General features: G+C 34.6%; 1 protein-coding gene across 3 annotated transcripts; it reads left to right on the forward strand.

The window, feature by feature from the left end:
- The first annotated feature begins 3336 nt into the window (after nucleotides 1-3336).
- On the forward strand, nucleotides 3337-24276 carry LOC131943567 (uncharacterized). 3 transcript variants are annotated; one of them, XM_059303773.1, is made up of 3 exons: nucleotides 3337-3409; nucleotides 8355-8465; nucleotides 8621-9876. In XM_059303773.1, the coding sequence occupies exons 2-3, from the start codon at nucleotides 8435-8437 to the stop codon at nucleotides 9523-9525; spliced, it is 936 nt and encodes a 311-aa protein (XP_059159756.1). In that variant the 5' UTR covers nucleotides 3337-3409; nucleotides 8355-8434; the 3' UTR covers nucleotides 9526-9876. The 3 variants fall into 3 exon arrangements, 2 of the variants coding, with proteins under 2 accessions (XP_059159756.1, XP_059159757.1); XM_059303774.1 differs by lacking the exon at nucleotides 3337-3409 and adding an exon at nucleotides 5444-5483; XR_009386905.1 differs by lacking the exons at nucleotides 3337-3409; nucleotides 8621-9876 and adding an exon at nucleotides 23964-24276 and having other exon boundaries at nucleotides 8394-8465.
- The last annotated feature ends 647 nt before the right edge of the window (nucleotides 24277-24923 follow it).

The raw sequence follows: 24923 nt of genomic DNA on the forward strand, positions 1-24923 counted from the left end.
CCATCAACGTAAATATTGTATTTACAATCTACTATTTATAAAACTTTTGGTTCAGTGTAATAATTACGTTAAAATTTCAAGTCGAATACTCACTATATAAATATAACCTGAGCGTTTTATTTGTGTTTTATCTCCCCAAGTCTGGAAATTGTGAGTGGAAAGCTGGGATGTAGTATCTCGAGATACACATCTATTCTATATATATATATAAAACGCAATGTATGTGTGTGTGTGTCTTTTATGCATTACCACACCTCTTATCACATCGCCGTGAAACTTTGGGAAGTTGTTGAGAATATTCCTGGGGAGGTTTCTGCGAAAAAAAAATTCAAATTCGCAGGGGTGGCGCCCAGGCAGGGCGCGATTTGTTTTTCTCAATATACGGTTTATAAAAATATAAAGTCGATTTTGGTTTGACATCGTTCATCCGATCGCCATCAAACTTTGGTGAGTTCATTAGAACTTTTTGGGGAAGGGTTCTGTAAAAAATAATTTTTAATTTCACAAGGGCGGCGCCACGGGAGGGTGCGATTTTTCTCTATATACTGTTTATAAGAATAATAAAAGTGAATTGCCGTGACAACGTTCACACGATCGCCATTAAATTTTGGGAAGAAGTTGAAGTTATTCCTGGTGAGGTTTGTGCGCTTAAAGCATTTTCAAATTCGCAGGGGTGGCGCCCGGCAGGGCGCGATTTGTTTTTTCTCTATATACGATATATAAAAATAAAAGTCGATTGCGGTCTCACAACGTTCATCCGATAGCCATCAAACTTTAGGGACTTGATTAGAACACTCCAGGGAAAGGGTTCTAAAAAAATCATTTTTAAAATTTGCAAGGATGGCGCCAAGGTATGGTGGGATTTTTCTCAATATACGGTATATAAAAATAAAAGACTATTGAGGTTCGACGCAATTTATCCCGGTGCCATAAATCTTTAGGGAGTTGATGAATACTCCCGAGAAGGTTTCTGGAGTTAGAGGGGGTAATAGGGGTATGTGGGTGGTTGTGGCGGGGGATTTAATTTTGCATGCCCCCCCCCACCCGACAGGATGCGATTTGGCGCCCTGGTCTTTCCCGTGAGCGCTATGGTGAATACGTTCGGTCTAAACAGTGTGATAGACAATGGATAGGATGGGGCGTTACAAACGCTTACTAAATTGAATCAGGCGTGTCCTCTGGCGCCCTGGTAGGGTGCGATTAGGCTGCAAATAAAAATGTCTGTTTCGGCCCCAAAGGCTCACATGGGCCACTGAGGGCCATGTAATACGTTTTATTTTGATAATCAGAAAAATTAACCAAGGTTAGATTATTAACTGGGATGTTTCTTTTTGTCCGTAAAAAATCTAAACAGTTTCGTCACTTTGCGAATGATGCAATTAGCATCTAATCTTAGATAATCAAAACAGAAATTGAGATCGAGCATCTAAGATTAGACCATTACTAACGCTAACATATTGCATCAGTCTCACTGATGTTTAAAACACGTCACCTTTTTTTTTACTTGTTAAATAACAAATCCTGTTCATTTGTGTCACTTTAGAGAATGACGCAATCTGCATCATTATTAACAAGATGCTATTTAAGGAGCCAGGGGTCGTACACTATGCTGTAGTGTAATAGAGGGGAAGGGGGGGGGGGCTCCTGAGAATGGGCCTCTACGTCTCTGACACATGGGCGGTCACCGAAGTGTGTTCTACCATATTATTTCGGTGAGTGATTAATGTACTCTCAAGGTTTTCATGCGGTAGTGTAGGTAAACCCGTGTCCTGATATTTATGATCCAAGCGCATGCATTATTACATTTAAATAACTGATTTTTATAAAAGAAGGTCACGCGTCTAAGAACATATGATTGGTAACACGTTTGTGAAATACTTCTAATATATTTCGTCAACATTTCTTCTATCCCCGCGGCAACGGCCGGGGGTCGGGTACGCTAGTATTTTATACAATCGTCGAGATGCCACTTATCTATTTGTATAATTTAGCCCTTATTCGGTATCTTACTTCTTCATTAGGTTTTTAGTTAGTAGATGGATACAATTTTATCTAAATTGTATTTATATGTTGTTAACTTAATGATTTTTTTTATATTTTATTCGACTAAATTTTCAAGTCTCTATATGTAGTAAACATGTTTTAAGAAATGTATAGTTTTCAACAATAAATTATTATGTAATAAAATAAATTGTAAAATAATTGTAATGATTGGAATATAAAGGCTATTATTACTGAGTAGAATTTCGTATTTATTACAACTACTACTACTTGACTTGCCTATTTTTATTTTATTCGCGGAATACATGCTTGGGGAATATAATGACATTAATCATTTGGAAATTGAAGAAAGAAAAAAGCAAAAAAAAAATTATTAGCATGTTTTGTACCATGACAGTAGTCTTCTTTTTTTATGGCCGGGGTTAAAAGTCACTCCAAAGAAAAAGTGTGACTTTTCACCCCATTGCCTGTGACATTTTACCCAAGCAGGGAGTTTGACATACACAATTATCCACAATTTCAAATCAATTTCTCAAAAGTAAAAACAATCAATCCAGACTGACATTTTCCATGAGAAAAGAAACGTTGCACGAAAACACACAAATAATAAAAGATGCAAGCGTATTTACAGGATTCCGTTGATTAAATTTCCCACTTGTCAATGAAAACAAATGCATGAGGTTCTGAACTCAGTTCCGGTTCAAAGAGTTACAACAGGAAGTGAAATACAAACAGGGTAAACGACTTAAAAACCATATTTTTTTTGGATAAGGGAATGAAAAAGTATGTTCTTCAAGGTAAAAACTTGCTGTGACTTTTCGCCCCTGTAACTTTTCGCCCACTCCTCCCCTATACATACACACACACACACATATATATATATATATATATATATATATATATATATATATATATATATATATATATATATATATCGTATATGTTATTTGTATAGGTATATAATTATTTAGAATCAATTTAAAAGTGTTTACAACTACATAAAATAACAATATAATGTCAATAATAATTGCCGTAAAAGCTAATTTAACGACTTGCAGGTGGGAGTTTATTAATAGTAGCCCACATAATATAAAAAAAGTGAATTTTCTTTTCATAATACGAATTGTTATATGTTCTATAAATAAATAAAAAGAATGGAGGTTTAAACTAAATCATAAATGTAATCTTAAAAATTATTTTAAAACTTTATTTATTTTAATAACTTATTTTAGTTATATTGTTTAATCTTTCGCATTTTGTGCGAATGTTCATAAGGTACTAGCCAAACAGAAATGTCAAAGACATATTAAAAAACATCTGCGAAACCTCAGATTACCGGAACTTACGTGTAACAAAAATAACATCGCCATTTCAATTGAACATAGCCCTATGCGAACTGTTGCAGAAGGTACGTACTTTTTATTTCTCTACCTAGTTTTATTAATATAGTTGAATCGATTTTAAATGTATGCTGACTTTAAAATAAATAGGCCATATTCAAATAGATAAACTGAAATTTGATTTGTTTTTAATTATTTAAGTCATACATAAAATGTCAATTATTAAATATGAGGTAAAAAGAATTTGGATTTATTAGCTAAGCAGTTGGCCAAAGTAGGTAGTGTTTTTTGTACTGAATTTTCTTGACGTTTTGTGTGTATTTATTTCGTGGAAAAAATGCTGTTACTATGGGCTGGGTTAAAAGTGTGTTTAGTTGTTAAAATGGAAAGGGAAATTCTAACTCCAATTTAATAATGGTATTTTCTTTAACTAGTAAAAACATTAACATCAAGATATATTACGTCATAGTATGGTTGTATGTGTTATAAGAATATAAGTATGCAACTTATTTAAATAACGTAACAGATATAAAATAAATGCTTGTATAATTTTTCCCATAGAAATAATACGATTCAAACTAATACATTTTATATTGATTAAATAAAGAAAATTAAACGCAAATCATAAACTTCGACCCATCTGGAATTCAACATTGATACATTTTTTTTTACTTTTTAAATCCGCATACAAAAATGTTGATTTAATATTTTGCTTCATAAAAGTGGGTCAAAATACGGGACCAAAGAAAATACTTTGGAAAATTGAACTATATTCAAATTAAGTTTATATACAGCACCCCTCTCACCACACACTCTAAAAGTTTCTCTGGTTGCCTTCCCCTTCTATCTGTGAACCCCCCACCCAGCGCTAAATGCCTCGTTAAAATCTACTTCTATAATATAATCATTTTATTTAGCAAACGAAATTATGTGAATTTGAAATAGTTTGTATGACTAGACTTAGATCTAGAATCTGCTTCAAATTAAACTTTTAAAAGTTTATACAGCATGTAGTTGATATTATTGTAGTAGAAGGCTTTAATAAATTACTTAGGCCTACCTACTTTGTGTTGTTTTATAGTTTATAGTAATATGTATCTTACTGGACTTGGAGCTTAATTAAATTCAGATTCATATCTAGTAATTAGTCTACTAAGTTTATGTAGCCTAGTAGTAGAATCTAGATCATATCAGCCAAAACAACAAATAGCCACATTATTATTATTAGGTTAATCATTAGGCTAATTTTTTTTTTTAAATCCGCTGTTTTAAAAATCAACAAATCGAGCTAGAAACATTATAAGTGAGATGTTTTAGAGTAATAAATTTGATTAGTGCTTTCCCCTGATAAGCCATGTGTGCTATAAATGACATAACATGACATGGAGGTGAGAAATGTTGAGGGGGGATCAGTGGGACTGATTTCCCCTTTGTTCTCCCTCCTGGGCCATGAGGGTCATAAATTATATAAGAGATGCTATCTCTAGTTCGTTGAGGTCTAAGAACAGTAATCCTTGTGGGGGCTGGGCATCATAGAGATTAAGAAATTTTGAGGGTGGAACATCATTATAAATGTGTCTGATCACTTCCCTGCTGGATATTTATATCATCCAGAAAACAACAATATAAGGATCTTAAATTTCCAAAAGTTCAAGTTTTTCATAGTATTGTTTATTTTCCGCGGGTGCTGTTCTTTACATACAGTGAAAACATTTTGAGATACGTCCAGCGCTGACGAACAGCTGATTGTGTTTACTGTTGGTGTACACCACCGTGGCGGCGGAAGTAGATATCACGTGATTTAGGTCACGTGTTTGCAAGGACTCTATAGGCTTGTCAATCGGGAAAACATTACGGGACTTTTACTTATTCTAAATATACCACATGTGTTTGTTTCTCCCTAGACACACATTTTCACATTGACCAAAAAAAAAAAACAAATGAATACGCAAAGAAAAAATAAATACATTGGAACGTATTCGGACACAGACAATATAAGAAGTTATTAATCAAAAGATTTAGAAATAATATATAAATTCGGGAAAACCGCAGATTAACGTACCTTACGTGGTACTAATAATAACCCTCTGTGACCGATCGCCATTTTAAATCATCATAGGCCTAAGCGAACGGTTGCTGGCTGTATGTAATTATTATATATCTTTCAAGTTCTATTAATTTAATTAGTTTTGTTAAAATATTTCCTAACTTTAAAATAAATAGACCATTTTAAATACGTTAAACTTAAACAATATTTCTTTGATTTGTTTTTAATAAATTAAGTCACACAAAAATTATCCATCTATTATTCATTTGTCGTACTAGTTAACATTTTAACATATCGTCTTAATATTTAGCTAGCAGTTGCCCGTACTCAGTTAAACTGCTGTTTGAATCGGGTGGGTGTCGGGTGGCCGTAGTTACTGATTTTTGCGACGATGAAAAATGTAACTCGTTCATTAATGTTTTTTTTTTTTTTTTTGCGAAAAGAAACGTAGTTTACATGGTGTGGATTAAAAGTGTGTGCAGTTTTTTGAGGAGATAAGGACGTTCTGACGCCAATTTATTACAGACGGTTTTTTAACCACTAAAATTACTAAAAATACTAACATCAATATATACATATATAGATCTAAATATTAAACAATTTAACATCGGTTAAAACACATTTTAAAATTAACGGAAATAATCAAATTGAATTTACCAAGAAAAAATGAATATGGTCTATATATGAAACGTTTTCGAAAACAACATTCAGTCACATATTAATAATATTGTAATGTTGAAATTTTCAGGGTGGGGGGGCGGTAAACATTTTTTCTGGGGGGGGGGGGGAGCGGACACTAGTAAAAGGTAAAAGTGTACCTTTATTATATAAAATCCATCTCGTTCGGGGGAGAGGGGGGGGGGGGGGCGGTAGACTTTCCTTGGAGGGGGGGGGAGGCTTCGTCATTGTACAGTGTCATTAGTGGGTCAGGTGATAGTCCTAGATCTAGCAGCAATCTAGCTAAATCAAACTGTCCTTTAGTAAATTCTTTGAACATGTATCTTAGCATGCGTGATAGCAGATTTAATTCTATATTATTTATCATATGTGAACTTAAAAAAACATTTCAATTTGCATTTAGGGTGAGGGGGGGAAGAGAGAAGTAAACACACAGACGATTTTGTGAACTTGTGTTCATTCTATGACATATGCTTTTGGTCTACTGAACTCAAATTGACCTCGCCGACCGTGGGCCGTGGTGGGATTTTCCACTCACAGGATAGTAAACGTAAGCAAGCAATCACGCCAGTAACGATGTTTGGAAATTTAAAGAAACAAGAATCAAACGTCATATTAAAATTTAAAAAAGACAATAGTATCGGCACACTGTAGACTCAACCACACTAGATGTGTTTGAGAAGGAAAAAAGTAAGCCTTTTCAATCAAGATAGCAAATCCAACCTGCGAGACGCATAGTCACTTAGTAATGGGCCACGTTCTGCTAGATGCGTAGTCACTTCAGAATAATAAACAAAAATCAATGGCTGAATATATCAATATAAGCCAGAAATTAACGTTAAACAGCAGCGTTTGCAAGAAATATTTGCTATATATTATATTAACAGCAGTGTTTCTTCCAGACTTTTTTCTGGGGGGGGGGGGGGGGCACTTGAAATTTTCGGGGGGGGGGGGGGGGGCGGTAGACTTTCTTCGGGGAGACGACGACGACACTGTTAAAAGTATATATTTTCTATATAAATTATATAAATTTCGTTTCCTTCGAGGGGGGGGGGGGTGGCGGTAGAATTTCTCCGGGGGGGGGGGGGGACGACGACACTGTTAAAAGTATATATTTTCTATATAAATTATATAAATTTCGTTTCGTTCGAGGGGGGGGGGGGGTGGCGGTAGAATTTTTTTTTTGGGGGGGGGGGGGGGAGGGTTAAAGCCCCCGCCCCCCCCTCCCCCGAAGAGATGCCTGGAAGAAACTCTGAGTAACAGATTTTGATATTTTGAAGTCTAGATCTAGATCTAGACTTTATTCTAGACCCAGACCTAGATCTAGAATCTACTAGTAGTAGATACTATAGGTCTAGATAGAATTAGACTAGATTAGAGATAATCTAGTGGTAGGGATCCTAGAACTAGATCTAGATCTTGTCATAGTGCTCTACTCTACTAGGACTACTAGAATCTAGAATTTACACTTTGAAAGACAATGTAACTAATCTAATTTCTAATTTAGATTAATCGAGATCTGCTTTCTATAAGAGAGTGACTATTAGTAGTTTTACTTCTTTTGTCTTCGATGAGGATTTGAACTCGAGACTTTTGGGTTAGCAGCCTAGTGCTCAGTTTGTGGCTAAATTTCTTTCATTAATTGATATAATGATTAACTACTTACTTGTAAAAGTAAAGGGAGTTATATTTCTTAACACAATCTTAAGTTAATTGCATGTCTTTATTTACTTTATAATACTTTTAAAGAAGTTTAAAGGGTATCTGTGCTTATCTAACCTAATTGTATGCTTTCGGTTGTTGAAGTTATTTTACAGCAACTGTGTGTTCAAATGCCGTGTTTAAGGACAACATTAAAGCGGTTAAGTTATGTTAATATTGTAAGCTATATTTAATTCTTTGAATAAAAAAAATGTTGATATATTTTGTTACACAATTCAATTTTTTTTTAATTTGAGCTCAATTTTGGTGATATAGCTTTTATTTTAAAAAATCAGCAACTCTTGTGATTTTGTTTTATCACCACACTTTTATTAATAATAATGTAAAATGTATTATCATTTTTTCCCTTATATATATAATATATATGTATGTATATATATATATATATATATATATATATATATATATATATATATATATATATATATATATAATTATATATATATATATATATATATATATATATATATATATATATGATGTTAAAATTAGGTGTATTTTTTCAGAGTGTGATTACATGGTTTCATAGCCTTTAGTTTATTCTAACAACATTTTTTTGATAACAGGAAGGCGTGTGTAATGTATTCTAGGTTCAACCTGAGTCTCCACAGATCTTGCATGTTGTGAAAGTCAAAATAAGAATAAAATGAGTGACCAACCAGGTGTGTTTTGTCCAGGTAAGATATACTAAACCAAAGGGGAAATAAAATGTAAGAGAAAATATGTATAACCTAGTTTAAACATCTAGATAACTTCTGTATAACTTATTAAAACACACGTTTTTAAATCTAACATTCTCGTCGCTGGAAAAATGTTTTATTTTTTCCTGTAGGAAACCATGAAGTTGAGATGTGCTATGGAGGAGAAGCTGATCTACACAAACATGTTACTGGCTGTAAGAAGAATCCAGGTCACAAAGGTTTTATACCTCTTAAAGATTTTAACACAAAATGTCTCCCCTCACGTTACCATGACGACGAGCTCATGTCTGAGACAATCAAAACATTGGCAGCCCTAACTGTCCAGGTAAAGACTAAATTCACCAGTCTAGAGAGACCAGCATTTATAAGAGACACTCAATCTCCATATCCATTTTATAACTACAGAGGAAGTCACTTGATCAGGTTAGGGACGGGGAGGGTGAGTTGGGTGAACAAGTACACAGAAAGGGACGAAACTTGTTATTGTGCCAAGTGTCAAGTCTCTGCCACACCCAGCAAAGTGTGGGGGAAGGTTCATGTGTTGACATCAACACACGTGGTGTTTGATGACAGTGAGGCGAGAAAGACCAGGTGTGTTATAGGTTATGATGACAATAAAAGTCCTGGGGTTAGTCTTGATGGCTGGTGGGTGGGGGGTGGGACAGACATTGAAAGGGACAGGTGTGTGTTGAGATATGTGACATGTGACTTAAAGTTGGTTGATGAACTGGACAAGATGTGCCAGCGCTTTGGTGATTTATGTAAGGAAGTAAGGGACAAATACGGGAGATTTGTTCATGTGGACAAATTGACCATTATAGTGTCACATCCTCATGGCTGTCCTAAACAGGTCTCTGTAGGACAATGGACACACAGACAAGAGAGGGATGGCTGGACCAGGTACTGGTACACAACATGTACATGTCCAGGCTCCAGTGGAGCGTGTGTCTACAGGATGGGATATGTCTATTTGTGTGACCATCCCCACAGTGGATGGGACTCTGAAGGAAATCATAGTGGGGAGTTTTGGATGTAAATATTAGTTCTCTCCCCTTGTCTACACAATGTAACAAACAAAATGGCGGAACTTTTCCCGTCGTTAAACTGTTTGTATTAAGACTTGCATGTCTTATCAACATTGTATTACATATAATGACTAAAATAAATATTTTGATTTTTTTTAATAGGCGTAACCGAATTAATTTACATGTACATTGATGGATTTTAGAGTTGTTTTTTTTGTTTCAAATGTTTAAATAAGTTGCTTTTAACTTTTAGCGGCAAATTACTGTCATATACCTATAGGTCAGCTATTACCTGTAAATTACATGTAACCTACCTATCAAATGTCATATTCATACTGTTTCTATTTGTTTACACAATGTCCACACAAAACAACATAAAATGGTAATAGAAAATGTCTTTCTACTGTTGCTATTTAAATCTTTGTCATCTGTTGATGTTTAAGTTGTTGGTAAACAGCGCATGTTGTGATGTTGAAATTCGCGCAAGATTGACATGGGTTGTAAGTTTAAACTTTACAACAAAGTCCATTTGTTTATGCCCAATACACCTGTTAGACTAATTTATATGAGATAATTAGAATAATGTGGAATTCTAATCATTTAAAAAAAATTGACACATCGCATACTATATTTAGATACTTTGTCGCTTCTAGACCTGCTCAAATAGAAAATAAAAAGTAGTTTGATGCTGTCATTGACTGACGTTTATGAAAACATTATTGTCATTATAATTGACTAGGAATCCTTGAGCAAACTGACTGTGATATTATAAAACAACTTTTGTAAAAGTTGATAGATCGGCAGTGATCAACAACTAGTGTGGCTTTAAAACATTGAATCAAAGTTTTCAAACATGAAAACTGTAAAGCAGGGCGTTAATAAGCAACTGGAGAAATGGGAAGACATGGTCGAGTAAAAGAGAAGACGCATTTCATCCCCAAGGACACGAGTTTGATTCCCATGTTCGATTACCTTTCTTGATGCACAGATCTGATGTGTACCTGGACATGTTTGGAGAAAAATAATTCGGCTGGGTGTTCCGTGTGGACTCAATGACGTAATAAGTTATGAGCTCTACTTTCACTGCCGAATTGACCGCATGATAGGCAACTTAAAAGAAGTTTGTCAATCTAAATATAGTATATAACACAATGTTTAACACAAAAGTTACACCAATCCTGCTTATGTTCGAATATTGATACATTTTCCGTTATAGCGTGAAGTTGAATTAGGGACAATATCGGCTTTATGACTTTGCTCGCTGTTAAAAATTTGGTTAAAACGATAAAACAAATGTATGAAATAATTATCCTTCGATAAAGGTAAGCCATAGCCTAAATATTGCGACCTCTAAATTGGAATTAACTACTTTGTGGTCTAAGGGAAGTAACAATGAAATAAAGATTGAATGACAAGTATTGACATAGCTGTTTCCCTGTTTGATTAAATTTAATTGTTTACTTTTTTGTGTTACACAATAAAAAATTATTATCCACCAGCTAGCTGACAAAATACATGTTTAAAATATTTGAATGATAGTCCACACTCTAGGTTCTGATAAAGTCAATTTTAGCATCAAGATCTGTTGGTTGCACTTATTTCTTTAAACTCACTTTCATATGTTTTAGCTTACAGCAGTTCCTGTAATGTAAGCAGTCCTTTTGTTGTTAGGAGAAAAAGGTTTATAGCAGAGCGAATTAAATTGACAACAAGATAAGTACAAGTTACTGTTACAGAGTATACTGTACACGTTCTTCAACAGCGACAGTTGTAGATTTGTTTTATTGAACGTTTACGGCAAAATATTAAAAAATTGAAAAGTTCTTGATGAAACATTTTTGTGAGAATCAAAATGTGCCTGTCTAACTCAGATACAAGTTGGCGTCATCTGTTCAGCAGAATCTGTCATATTGCAGCATCTCCAGCAGTAGATAGAGCGCTCAACTGTTACCCGTGTCATCCTCTACCTAGGTGGTGACTGTGAGCCCCAAACATTAACCATGCGGTGTGTCACCAGCAGTAGATTGGGCCATCCTTGCGGTGAATCATATAAGTGTAAAATTTCGTTTGTCAAAATGAAACGGTACTTACATTATTGTTATTTTAGAAATCTTAAATTGTGTAAATTACCCCATTTGATTATTTTAAAAATTAAAGTAATCCAAGTATAAGATCTTATCCGATAATAAAAAATGTTGTCTACATAAATGAAAAGTAGTCGAGATATAGTATTACCAAGGATATAATGTAAATACTTAAATGTATAAGAAATCGATCAAATGTCATTGCATTAAAGAAACTCTGAAAAATGGTTGTTTATAAAATCAACATTTAAACATTAAACATTTGTATCAAAATTGTGAGTGTTTTTAAGTAAACGATGCCCGAATATATTTAAGGATTAATAATATAATCACCGCAGCTAAAAAAATTAAAGTTAATTTTGAAATTATACTTAAACAACTTTAAAGGATTTCAGATGCTGTGTTTAGTTTAGGTTTTGACTTGTCAGCCGTTTGGCCTTTTCTATGACCTGATTAGTTGTAAAACTGTCATATTAAAGGTTGCACTTGTTTACTTAATGCGTCTATTTTTAACACATCAGTTTATACACGCTTGTTGTGTGTGTGTGTGTTTAAATTATTACGCCCACTGCGATTGGACCCGTAAAATATCTGTATGTCTTGAGAATAGAACACAAAATCCATGTGCCAGCTCTAGCAGCTCGAGTATATCACGGTCGCCTGAGCTGTTGTCCATCTCTGGTTCTCCATCTAGTCGATACTCGACTTTTATGTTAACCAATCACATCCAGCTAGCAATTAATTGATTCTCTTAATGATTTATCTAAATAAGTCATACTAAATCATTATACATCTATTAAAAGGAATTTAAAAAAAATAATATCAACACATAAAATCATAAAAATAAACATAAACGAGAAACCTTTGCAGAAATGAAGCTTACGTGGTTATATACTTTTGACCAGCTTGCCTGTTAATAAATATTTCTTTGTGTCTGTCTTTTATCTTTTATCTTTTTCTTCACAATTACACCGTTCATCCAATCGCCATGAAACTTTTTGAGAATTCTCCTGGGAAGGTTTCTGCAATAAAATAAAACTTTTGGATGGCCACACCCATGTAGCAGGGTGCCAGTAGTTGCCAGAGTTACCCAGTGGCTATCTCAGCACTTGTGATATGTTGATTGGGCGTCCTGCATGGGTGGACAGGGGTACTACTTGACTCAAGGGTCCTACAACACCAGGCGCATTCGCTGTAATCACAGTGGTCGGGTTACTAGGAGCACCGTCACAGGTGAGCACTATGGCACTGTCACACGTAAGCACTATGGCACATTCATACGTGAGCACTATGGCATCCTCACACGTGAGAACTATGGCACCTTCATACGTGAGCACTATGGCACCCTCACACTTGAGCAGTATATCACCCTCACACGTGAGCACTATGGAAGCTACGTTCGTGTCACAGAAGGGCGTGCATTAGAGAAACTGAAGCCAACTAGTCTTTTTATTAACCAAAAATTCACACGTTTAACATTATCCAATTATTCTGATTCTTAAAATTTTAAGACCAGACAAATAAATAAACAGTAAACATCTGAGTTGATCACATTTAAATACGTTGTTAATATCTATCTCATTGAAGAGAAAAAAAGATAAAATGGTAATGTATAGCCTACATATTGTGTTGAAAAGAAAGGTATTATACATTAGGTACTATTTCTCGTTAATTCAATTATTTATAGCCTGTCATAACTAATTGTTTTATAAGTATTTTGTTTTTATGCACAACATTATTTATTACTAAATAAGACAACTTTATGAAACGATATGCAATTGAGCAGGAAGTTCTATTGTATGTGTTAATCATAAGTAATTAAATAAAACACAATGTGGTGATAATGCTAATTAAATGGAACAACGCTTGATTAAAACAAAAGACACAACTATGTACCCGAATGTTTTATTTGTATTTTACATTTATTATGCTTAAAGTTTTCACGCCATCACACGCAATCTTTTCTTGTCGCACGATTTTATGGTTTCCTTGGTTTCCTGTTAGTGGAATTCCCAGTAATTATAGTAAAAATAATTACTTTTTAAAATAATTTAATCCTTGTAAAATAAAAATAAGTAACTAAATATTTACATATTCGTTGTATTATTTATTTTTATATATCAAGTGAAATAAAAGATTAAGTTTTTGATTGAAATTCGTTAATTATTTGGTTATATTCTACTTTAAAATACAATATTCGTCTTACCTCTAATTTACTTAATAAAAAATATCTTTCATTTTAAACTTACTGCAGTGCAGGTAATTTCAAATTATCTAGAGACTTGAATTTCAAGTCAAAATAAAATAAATATAGAATTATTTGTTAACAAGGAGTGAAGTGCTTATATTCGCCAACATATCCTCTCATAATCTGTTTCGCTTCTATTTATAGGCATAAATCCTACATACTTTTAGAATTTTTGAACGGAACGGTAGTTATTAATTTTGTTTTACTGTAGGTTTGTTTAATTAAATATTTTGATATTTTGTACTGATTGTTGCAAGTGCATCGTAACAGAATCGATGTTATTTCGGATATCTGGTATTTGGTTCCAACATTGACATAATGACTTTTTTTGTCGTTGTTAGTAATGCAAATGGCATTCATATTATATTTGTAACAAATTATTTCTTACACAGGTTAAGGGTCAGGGGATCAAGTTACGGGACATGATCATCGACAGGGTTAGGATTGTGTTAGGTTTATTATTTAAGGTTGCTAGGTTTAAAGGTTAGTGCTAGAGTAGTATAAGAAAACAATAACAGTAATTTTAAAACAATTATTACGTTTTTACTTTCTCGTATATACGAAGTATACAGAAAGTCTTGTAATCGTGTAAAAAAATCGACATTTTTAGAAATCTCGACGTTTTAAACCTTACTGATAAACATAGTTTTGAAATCTTGTCCGTATGTCTGTGTGTATGTGTGTCTGTCTGTCTGTCTGTGTGTAAAGACGATAACTTGAGTACCGTTACAGCTATGTTGATGAAATTTCATATATAAGTAATTTGTCAAAATCGTAGATCCCTATCAACTTTTGGGCGATTTCTGATAACCGGAAGTGGTATTTTTCTACTTTGAATTTTTTAAAAGCCTATAACTTGAGTATTATTTCAGATAGATACATGAAATTTCACATGTAAGTAAAAGATCTAATTGTTTACCCTTTGTCAAATTTTGAGTAATTTCCGTTGACCAAAAGTACTAATTTACGCTATTTCCGATTTCTCAAAAAACGTATGTAAATTTATAAAGTACTAATAATATTGCGCACTATTATGCACATTTCATTTAGCGTTAACTTGGTGTGCAATTCTTGTTTCTACGAGATTTTATTCTATTTTAAAAACTTTAGGTAGGCCTATATATTCCAACCCCTGTTGTTTTATATAAGAATATTCAAGAAAGTTTAGGGGAGATCACTCCCGGTTTATTTAAAGGATGTAATTAGATCGTAGTGGCGGTTTCATGTTTACTCTTCACCTTATAGACTAGTTGTGCTTATGATTATATTTTTTTTACATTTGAAAATAATATGCCAATATGTTTAATTTAATCAAACATGTTTTAGATTTATGACTCTTCGGTTAAAAGAAATGATATTAGTATTTTTTTTCCTCCCACAATTTTTGCCGATGCATTGGGTTCGTGTTGACGTTATCATTAGGGTTGATAATTCCTTTAGGATAGGATTACGGATCAGTTGAGCAATTAAAATAAAAGTTTTGTCAATGCCGGATAAGCAGTTGAAAGATTACTTTACTACTTGTGAGTGTAAGATACTAGTGTCAATGTAGATCTAGTTATGGCCTCATCGTTGTAGCTATAAAATGTAAGATATGAAAATTGCATTTGTTTATTGAAATAATTGTTAAATATATTGCTGTGAGAGTTAAATCATTTATTAAAGTTACATAAGATAATACGTAAATATAATTGCAACTAACTCTCTTTTGAAAAAGAAACTGAAGAAGTAATAAGAAGTATAAAAACATGTATACATTTTTATTATTTTCATCTGTCCAATGGAATGATATATGTGTATGATGGAAAATATGTTAAAATACCCGTTGAACTGTCATAGCAACATAGTTTTCTGATCGTTATCTTGATCAAAAACACAACCACTAGCCTACAAGTAATCCGTACAATTATCTAGTTCGTTAGTTTAATTTTAATCGATACCTACACAGCTATATTAGATTAAGCTAAAACGTAGTACGACCATGTAATTTCTGAAACTGTTATCAGTAAATCTCTAGTCAGTGGTGTGGCTAGTTCGGTTGTCGCCCGGTGCAGTAACTCATAGTTTCTACCCCCTCCCTCCCGCACCAAAGGAAACAATTATATTAGATTATAGTATATATATATATATATATATATATATATATATATATATATATGATATATATATATATATATATATATGTATATATATATATATATTTGTGTGTGTGTTAGCTTTAAAGGGTTCACAGTTAATACTAAACATGCTTATCTATAGTCGATTATTAATATAGCTGAACGTAGCACTATTTTCTCTGGTACAAACCGGACTGTCATAACTCACAGCACAAAGATTGAACATGGACGAAAGGAACAGTGTGCCAAGTACACACAACATTCACCCCCACTCATCCTCCTTAACTCATTCACAGCAGCTGTTGATAAGCCATCATCGAAGTATTAAAGCTAGAATGTCCCTTACAGATTTCCAGAACTTAGTACGACCATGGACAATGAAGTGATAGTCTGGTCAGACCCATGCTCGGCCGAAATCGAGAATAACGAGTAGTCTAGTTTTCTCCTTCAAATCATTTCATGTGTTTTATTGTATGGCTAAAAGCGATATCGATCAAATTAAATATGAATTCCTGTCAGTCTGTTTTAACTTTACTGTAGAAACACAAATTGCAATGAGTTTAATCGTTCACTTCGTGGTTTACTTATACCGAATAATTTAAATATTAAACTGGCATAGTGTTGTCTCCATTGATAATCATACTTTATCTGCAGTAGCGAAGTTCCCTTTTCGAACCGGAAAGTAGATTTCACCAATTTCTGTGATCTGGCAGATAAAGGGATAGTACACCCCAGAGCTGGGTGGACTCAAAGATGTTTTATTGAGTTTAACATGGATTTAAATTCGAAACGTGTACGTGAGTCCCTTTATCCACCATAGTGTTTAATCCATCGTTTAACCGTTTTTAATATGTAATAAATATCGTAACATTATTTAAAATGTACGGTTTATTGTTTTAATAATGACACAATATTTTGGGGAAAAATGTTTTAAATTTAAAACATTGTTACTTAAATGATGATTATTGGGATTAACTTCACAAAAGTTAAGAACTAGTCCACGTGCACGACAATAAAATGTTGCGTGTGATGGTATGACATATTCTTGCTTAAAATGTAAAGTAGTAACAAAATATTCACTCGGGATTTCACATGAGCACTATGTCGGAGATTTTCATACAGTAGAGACACGGTAGGACACTAACTTCTATAACTAAACCGAATCAGGCGCTTCATAGGTACACCGTAGTAATATGACATGGGGCGTCCCAGGCTTCCCTATCAGCACTAAGGTGCATACATACGTTTTAAAGAGCACCCTATATTATCGACACGGTGATGACTTGACAAAACCGAACAGGGGGAAGATCTCTGCCCTCTGCGATAGTGTAACCACTGGCCCCCTGCGACGACATTGCTAGCTGGGTGGTCGTCGACATGATCTACCTCACTATTACATTCATGGCGGCGAGATAAGTCTACCTCGCTATTACATTAGGGTCATTGGGATGATCTACCTCACTATTACACTCCGTCGTCGACTTAATCTACCTCACTATTATATTCAAGCGGCAGTATGGTCAACCCTCGCACCAAAAACTGGAATCCAAGACAAATAAAGCTGGATTTGTTGACATTTACACAACTCAATTAAACCTACAACCTCCCTGCACCGGGTAGATGATGCTTGTAAGCTGGGGACTGCAACCAATTATCGAGATGACGATAGAATTACTAACTCAGGAATCCTTTAGGCAGCTCCTGTGACACTTCTGGTTCCAAGAGATACAGGTAAAATCATGTGTCTAGGGTGCTTGGATTTTCATTAAGGTATTATCCATTGATCTAGTAGAAATTGGTCACAGAGGCGTAGCGGGGGGGGGGGGGGTGCGTACCGCACCCGGTGACACCATGTAAGGGGGTGACACCAAGTCAAACAATAGCAAAATATATAGAGAAAACTTTGATGGTGGGGGGTGCAAATCAAAAGTTTGAGGGGGGGGGGGGTGGGTGCAAAGCGAAGGTTTAAGGTGGAGGGGGGGGGTGCAATCGAAAGTTTGAGAAGTGGGGGTTGGGTGGAAATCGAAAATTTGTCCCCGGAGGGTGACACCATTATGTGCCGCACCGGGTGACACCCGACCTCGCTACGCCACTGATTGGTCATATTTATTTCATGTACGTATTCTATTTTAAATAAGTCGGTCTCTGTTAAGTACCTCATCTATATTTGTGACATCTATACATTTTATAATATTGTGCTCTGTTCTACACCAACTTTGTTCTCTTATTTACAATCTCACACTGTGAAAGGAAAGCAGGGATAGAGTATCTAAAGATCCACACATTTTATACAATTGCCGAGATTTCATTTATCAACTCGTATATTTCAGCCCTTGTTCTGCATCTTGCTTCTTCATTAGGTTTCACGCTAGGTAAATACAACTTAATCTAACTTGTATTTGTATGCTTTTTACCTAATGATATTTTAAAATATTTTTTTCGACTTGAATTTCAAAGTCTCTAGAATCTAGACTCACAGACATAGAGTAATGATGCTATTATTATTATTGTTATCTCTCTCTACTCTACAAACAAAACTTTGGTAAAATCACAATATAGATCTAGCGTAAATTATTCCATGATTTTTGTTGAGTTTCGTAAACATTCGTTACCGTAAACCATAGTTTATTTTACCGTTGAATTAAAGATAATCATGTGCATTAAATTAATGTTTTAGGCCTAACTAAATTTAAAGTTTAATTGACAGAAAATTAGTAACAATTAGTAAATCTAAATGCTATTAATAAAGTCGAGTGTAGTAATTAATGCTTTTTTTAAGAAACAGAAAAAAAAAATTCGCAGAAGATTTGCAACATACTAGATCTAGATCTAGTAAATTAAGAGGATTAGATTTACTAAAGTTAAAAGTAGTAAAAAGAACTAAAACAACGTTTAGTAGCAGCAACAATTAGCATATACACTTAAAATAGCTAGAAATACAAAATAATTAGCAAAACTATTTAAAATGCAACTAAAATCAACCCATGCACATTTTTAAGCTTTATTTATTAAAAATAATATGGCGGAAAAAAATGATGGTTTACGGTATTTTCAGTGATTTCCGGAACGGCTTGGCAGACTACACCATGGTTTAACTGTTTTTTACCGCTGTACAATTCCAGAATAATAAAGGATGCTATATTGTGATTTTACCAAAATTTCTTTTTATACTAGATCTACCACTTATTCAACACTTGAGTCTATGCCTAAAGTCTAGATATAAGGGGTGTGGGGAAATTGCGAGACGCGAAAAGCGAAATGGCGAGGCGGGAAAATGCGAGAAGGGCGCGAAAACGGTCGGTCACGTGACTTTTTTGTCTCGCATTTTACCACAAGCCGATACTTACGCTGGGTGGTGTTGAAATGCGAAGATTTCTGCGAAAAATTTACCGCACCCGATTTTCAGTGGTATTAGCTCAAGACTTCAAAGACGTTTCGTTTACATTGTTAAAACTTCCAATTTTTCCGTCGCTAGACATACTGATGATTTGTCAACTCCCCCCATCTTTTGTGTCGACTTAGAATACCACCTTGTTCGAAATCGACGGAAATACCGCCGACGATAGATCAACTTCTGTCTTTTGTGTGGAACGCCGAGGCCGCCTGGTTTACCGTCTTTGAAGATCGCCGTCCCGAATCCGCTGCCGCCGCAAACATATTTTCTATTGTTGCATAGAAATTTTGTATTATAGCCGCCGCCTACGATTTTTTTCTAGCTTTTTTTACCATATAAATCTAAGTACAAGGAAATGCCTACATCATTTGGATACAACAAAATAAAGTGACGTCACCGATATTATCAGTTGCTCGTGCTATATCGTAAGCTATGGGCCTACTTCAAATATTTTTAAAACCAAGTTGAACTTATCTGAATTTTTTGGTTTTGGTGGTGGTGTTATTTGGGGTCTTCCATAAATGACGTCACACTCGTAGGGGGGGGGGGGGTCTGTAATTTTATGACGATGTGTGATGAGGCGGAGGAGGGGGGGTTAGATGTGAAGTCACACTATAAAAAAGCAATGTTAGAAAAAGAATTTTAGACGTTTTTTCGCGTTTTAGAAAACTGTTTTAATACATTGTAATAGGAATTGGTTAAAATACTCCATTTTTACCGAAATTAGACAAGATTTTGGGAAATTATAAAAAACGGAAAACAGATGTTGAGCGTGCGGATGATGATGATGAGAACATGGGTGCCAGTGTTGTTTGTGGGATAAACGAGGAGGTCAACTGTGATGAGAATGTGAAATGTTGTGAATGTAGATTGGAAGAAGTAGCAAAAGAAAAATGTATAAATGGGAGTCTAATGAACTGGGTTGGGTGTACTATGTGTGAAAGATGGTGTCACGAGGTATGTTTGAGGACTGTTTCAGAAGATTTTGTTTGTAAATTTTGTTTGTAATTAAAATTACTTAATAAAAAAATTTATTGCACTTTTTAGAATTGATTATACTTTTACACTTTTTGCAAGTACAAAAATCCATAAATAGATGTTGCAAAATATCTGTCCTGCTGACAAGATTATACCAATTCACAATGACACAGCTCACGTTTGTATAAACATGAGCGGGCTAGATTTTTAAATGCCGACTGAGACGGGATTTTCCTCTCGCTAATAAGAGCGGGCGATGACAGTAGCACAGCAACGATGTTAGGATTTTTAAATAGATAGATCTAGATATAGATCTATCTATTTTCTTAGTATCTAGATAAGAAATAACAACATACAACACTCGTGTTAAAGGGTATGGCTAAATGCTTGTTTATTTTAAAACAAAAAAAAATAATTTAAATAAATAAAGATGGAAAAAAAAGGAAAAAACTTTTTTCGCAAAAAGTGTCTCGCTATTTACCCTTAATTCCGCAGGTATGTCTCGCATTACCTTCTCGCATTTTCCCGCCTCGCCATTTCGCTTTTCGCGTCTCGCAATTTCCCCACACCCAGATATAAGAGACAACTACATCTACGTTAATAAATTGTCTAGACTAGATTTAGATCTAGATCTGTTCATAGTGCTCTACTCTTGTTAGCTAGGCTTACTAATATCTAAAATTTACACATCGAAAGACTAAACTTTAAACATTATAACTAATCTAATTTCCAATCTAGATTAATCAAAATCTGTCTTCTATAAGAGTGACTATTCCTAGTTTTACTTCTTTTGACTTCGACACGTATTTGAACCCAAAACTTTTGTGTTAGCAGCCTAGCGCTCAGTTTGTGGCTAAATATGTTTCATTCATTGATAAATAATGAATAACTACTTGCATAAGTAAAGGATGTTACATTTCTTAACATAATCTTAAGATGATTACATAACTTTATTTACTTTGTATTACATTTAAAGTTTAAAGAGTTCCTGTGTTTATCTTACCTTAATTGTATTCATTCAGGTGTTGAAGTTTTGACGGCTGCTGTGTGTTCAAATGCCATTCCTTCCTAGCAAGAAAAGATATTGTGTTTAAGGATAGCGTGATAGTGGTTAAACATTGTAAATATTGTAAGCTATATTTAATTCTTTGAATTTTGATAAAAATGTTGATAAATGTTACATAATTCAATTTATTTTAATCTAAGCTTATGTTTTGGTGTTATATTTAAAATTTTAAACAAACGCAAGTAGGCCTACACAGCATGTTTGATAATATACATTTTATAACAAAAATCAGCAGCTCTTGTGAAATTTTTTTTGTATCACCAGACTCTTATTAATAATAATGTAAAAAGTTTATTGTATTATCATTATGTAATATATAAGTACTAGGCATACTGCCTAGCTTCGCTTAGGTTTACAAAAAAATTGTGGAATTGAGTGATTTATTAATAGGTGATTGGCTGCTATGTTAAATGCTTAGGGGCCTAAATTTATACATTGGAGTAATTTAATAGCACCCAGATATTGAAGGAATATTCGCAAACTTATTACTCGCACAATTATTAGAACTGCAAGGGGTTTCTCAATAGTATCAATCAAATACTACAATAAATTACTTTCACAATTAATGTTTACAATTTCAGTACAATGCAAAACTTAATTTATAACAAAAAAAATGTATTTAAAACAATGCTATACTCTATGATTTTTGTTTTCTTCTTGAAAAGAGAGTACAAAATTTTTAAAAATTATTGCATTAAAAAGTTACTTTCCCTGTTCATAGAACAAATGACCAAATCTAGTAGAATGAGAATTTCACTCGCGGTCACTTTTTAGCCCTCGTCGAGGGCTTTGAGTGAAACCGACAGTTTTCCCTAAAGTTTAAGCCATTTACCTAAGAGCATGCAAAAAATTAGCCAGATGTAAAGACGGTAAGTGCCCTCAAATCCGTTTTGAAATCACCCTCTGTTTTTCCCATAAAATACAAAGATTATATAGGGAAATACGACTGGTCAGTTTTGACCCATTTAACGAATTTTCCCGGACATGGCGAGTTTTTTTGGGACACCCCTAGGCGTTCTCCTACCACCTCACAAAATTTCAAGGGGGGTCGTCGGAGGAAATTTTTTTTTCGTAATAGAGCTCATATGAAGAGAATTTCACTCGCGGTCATTTTTTAGCCCTCGTCGAGGGCTTTGAGTGAAACCGACAGTTTTCCCTAAAGGTCAAGCCATTTACCTAAGAGCATGCAAAAAATTAGCCAGATGTAAAGACGGTAACTGCCCTCAAATCCGTTTTGAAATCACCCTCTGTTTTTCCCATAAAATACAAAGATTATATAGGGAAATACGACTGGTCAGTTTTGACCCATTTAACGAATTTTCCCGGACATGGCGAGTTTTTTGTGACACCCCAAGGCGTTCTCCTACCATCTCACAAAATTTCAAGGGGGGTCGTAGGAGGAAATTTTTTTTCTTAATATAGCCCATATAAGGCGCCGGTCAGTCGAGGTCAGTTTTGACCCCCTCTCCGTCGACTTTTCGGCAAACCGTCACCAGCCCTCGTGTTATATTGTCCCAAGGCACCATCGTGCCAAATTTGACGCGCCTGCGGCGCCGGGATTGCCCTATCGGGCACTTGACCACTTTGCTTTATATATATAGATTATAAAAATATGATATGAAACTTTGGTGGTTTATTTTCAGAGCATGATTACAAGGTTTCATAGCTTTCAGTTTATTCTAACAACATTTATTTAAGGCCAGAAAGGTGTGCAGTGTATTCAAGGCTCAAGCTGAATCATTTAAAAGTCTCCACATTGTAAGTGTTTGTAAGACAAATTTAGAAACTTACATTTTTTAATAGTTTTCTATTCCTTTTTTTAGAATTAGTACACATCTTAAGGTGTTAATATAATTTTTAAGATTATCACTGGTATATAATGTAACTTATTTTATACTACAGCAGCATTGGACAGGGGCAATTCCTACAGAAAGGGAAATAGAAAATAGGCAATCACCAAGTTAAGGTAAGAAAAAGTTGATTTAAATTCACTTTAAAATGGTCAGGTAATTTTTTTTACAATTCTGAAATCATATATGTTATTGCTTGTCAAGCTGTAGTGTAAAACATTTGTCTACTGTTAAAATAAATGTAATAATATTAAGTAATCATAGCTTTATTTAGAAACTTTAACAGTCTTTTTTCACATTGGCTGTTTAAAAAGATACATTATTAACATATTAGCCAAAGGGTGATGAAATATTAAAGACAGTGAGAAATCAAAATGTGGAAATATGTCTGTAAAGTTTACCTGATTTTCTATTATTTATTTGGTATTTGTGTCATTATGTGTTTCTGCAAGATAGACATTTAATGTCAACATTATTTCAGTTGTGGCAAGCTGTGAAATTCAGAATAAGCAAATAATGACTGACGAATCAGGTGTATTCCTTTCAGGTAAGATATACTGAAGCAAAAGGGAATTATAATGTAAACAATTAAATATCTGTGCTAGTTTAACATCTAGATGACTACAGGAAAGTTTATTTCAACATATTTTATTTTAACATCAAATCTAACATTTCATTTGCTAGGGAAATAATATAATGTTTGTTCCTGTAGGAAATCATGAAGCTGAGATGTGCTATGGAGGAGAAGCTGATCTACACAAACATGTGGCAGACTGTACGAAGAATCCAGGTCACAAAGATTTTATACCTCTTAAAGATTTCAACGCAAATTATCTCCCCTCACGTTACCACGGCGACGACCTCGTGTTTGAGACAATCAAAACAATGGCAGCCCTAACTGTCCAGGTAAAGACTAAATTCACCAGTCTAGAGAGGATAGAGTTTTACCCAGGCACTCAAGTTCCATATCCATGTTATAATGACAGAGGAAGTCACGTGATGAGGTTAGGGACGGGGAGGGTGTATAATGCGTACAAGTACACAGGGAGTGACAAAACTTGTCGTTGTGCCAAGTGTCAAGTCTCTGCTACACCCATCAAACATGGAACTTGTCGTTGTGCCAAGTGTCAAGTCTCTGCCACACCCAGCAAAGTGTGGGGGAAGGTTTGTGTGTTGACAGCCACACACGTGGTGTTTGATGACAGTGAGGCGAGACAGACCAGGTGTGTTTTAGGTTTTGATGACAATAAAAGTCCAGTGGTCAGTCTTGATGGCTGGGAGAAGGAGGGTGGGGCAGACATTGAGGGAGACTGGTGTGTGTTGAGTTATGTGACATGTGACTTAGAGTTGGTTGATGAACAGGACAAGATGTGTCGGCGCTTTTATGATCTATGTAAGGAAGTAAGGAAGAAATACGGGAGATTTGTTGATGTGGACAAATTGACCGTTATAGTGTCACATCCTCATGGCTGTCCTAAACAGGTCTCTGTAGGACAATGGACACACAAACGTGTGAGGGATGGCGCGTGCTCCAGGTACTGGTACACAACATGTACATGTCCAGGCTCCAGTGGTGCGTGTGTCTACAGGCTGGGATATGACTGGTTGTCGTATCACCATCCCCACAGTGGATCAAACTCTGAAGGAAATTATAGTGGGGAGTTGTGAGACT

The sequence above is a fragment of the Physella acuta genome, unplaced genomic scaffold, assembly GCF_028476545.2.
Source record: "Physella acuta isolate Inbredline_101_S28 unplaced genomic scaffold, ASM2847654v3 ptg000462l, whole genome shotgun sequence".
NCBI lineage: Eukaryota > Metazoa > Mollusca > Gastropoda > Physidae > Physella > Physella acuta.

Excerpts from the sequence above, each read along its gene's own strand:
- LOC131943567 (XM_059303773.1), top strand. The coding sequence starts at position 8,435 with ATGAGTGACCAACCAGGTGTGTTTTGTCCAG. Across the intron at positions 8,466-8,620 it reads ACCAGGTGTGTTTTGTCCAG|GAAACCATGAAGTTGAGATG; the intron begins GTAAGATATACT and ends TTTTTCCTGTAG.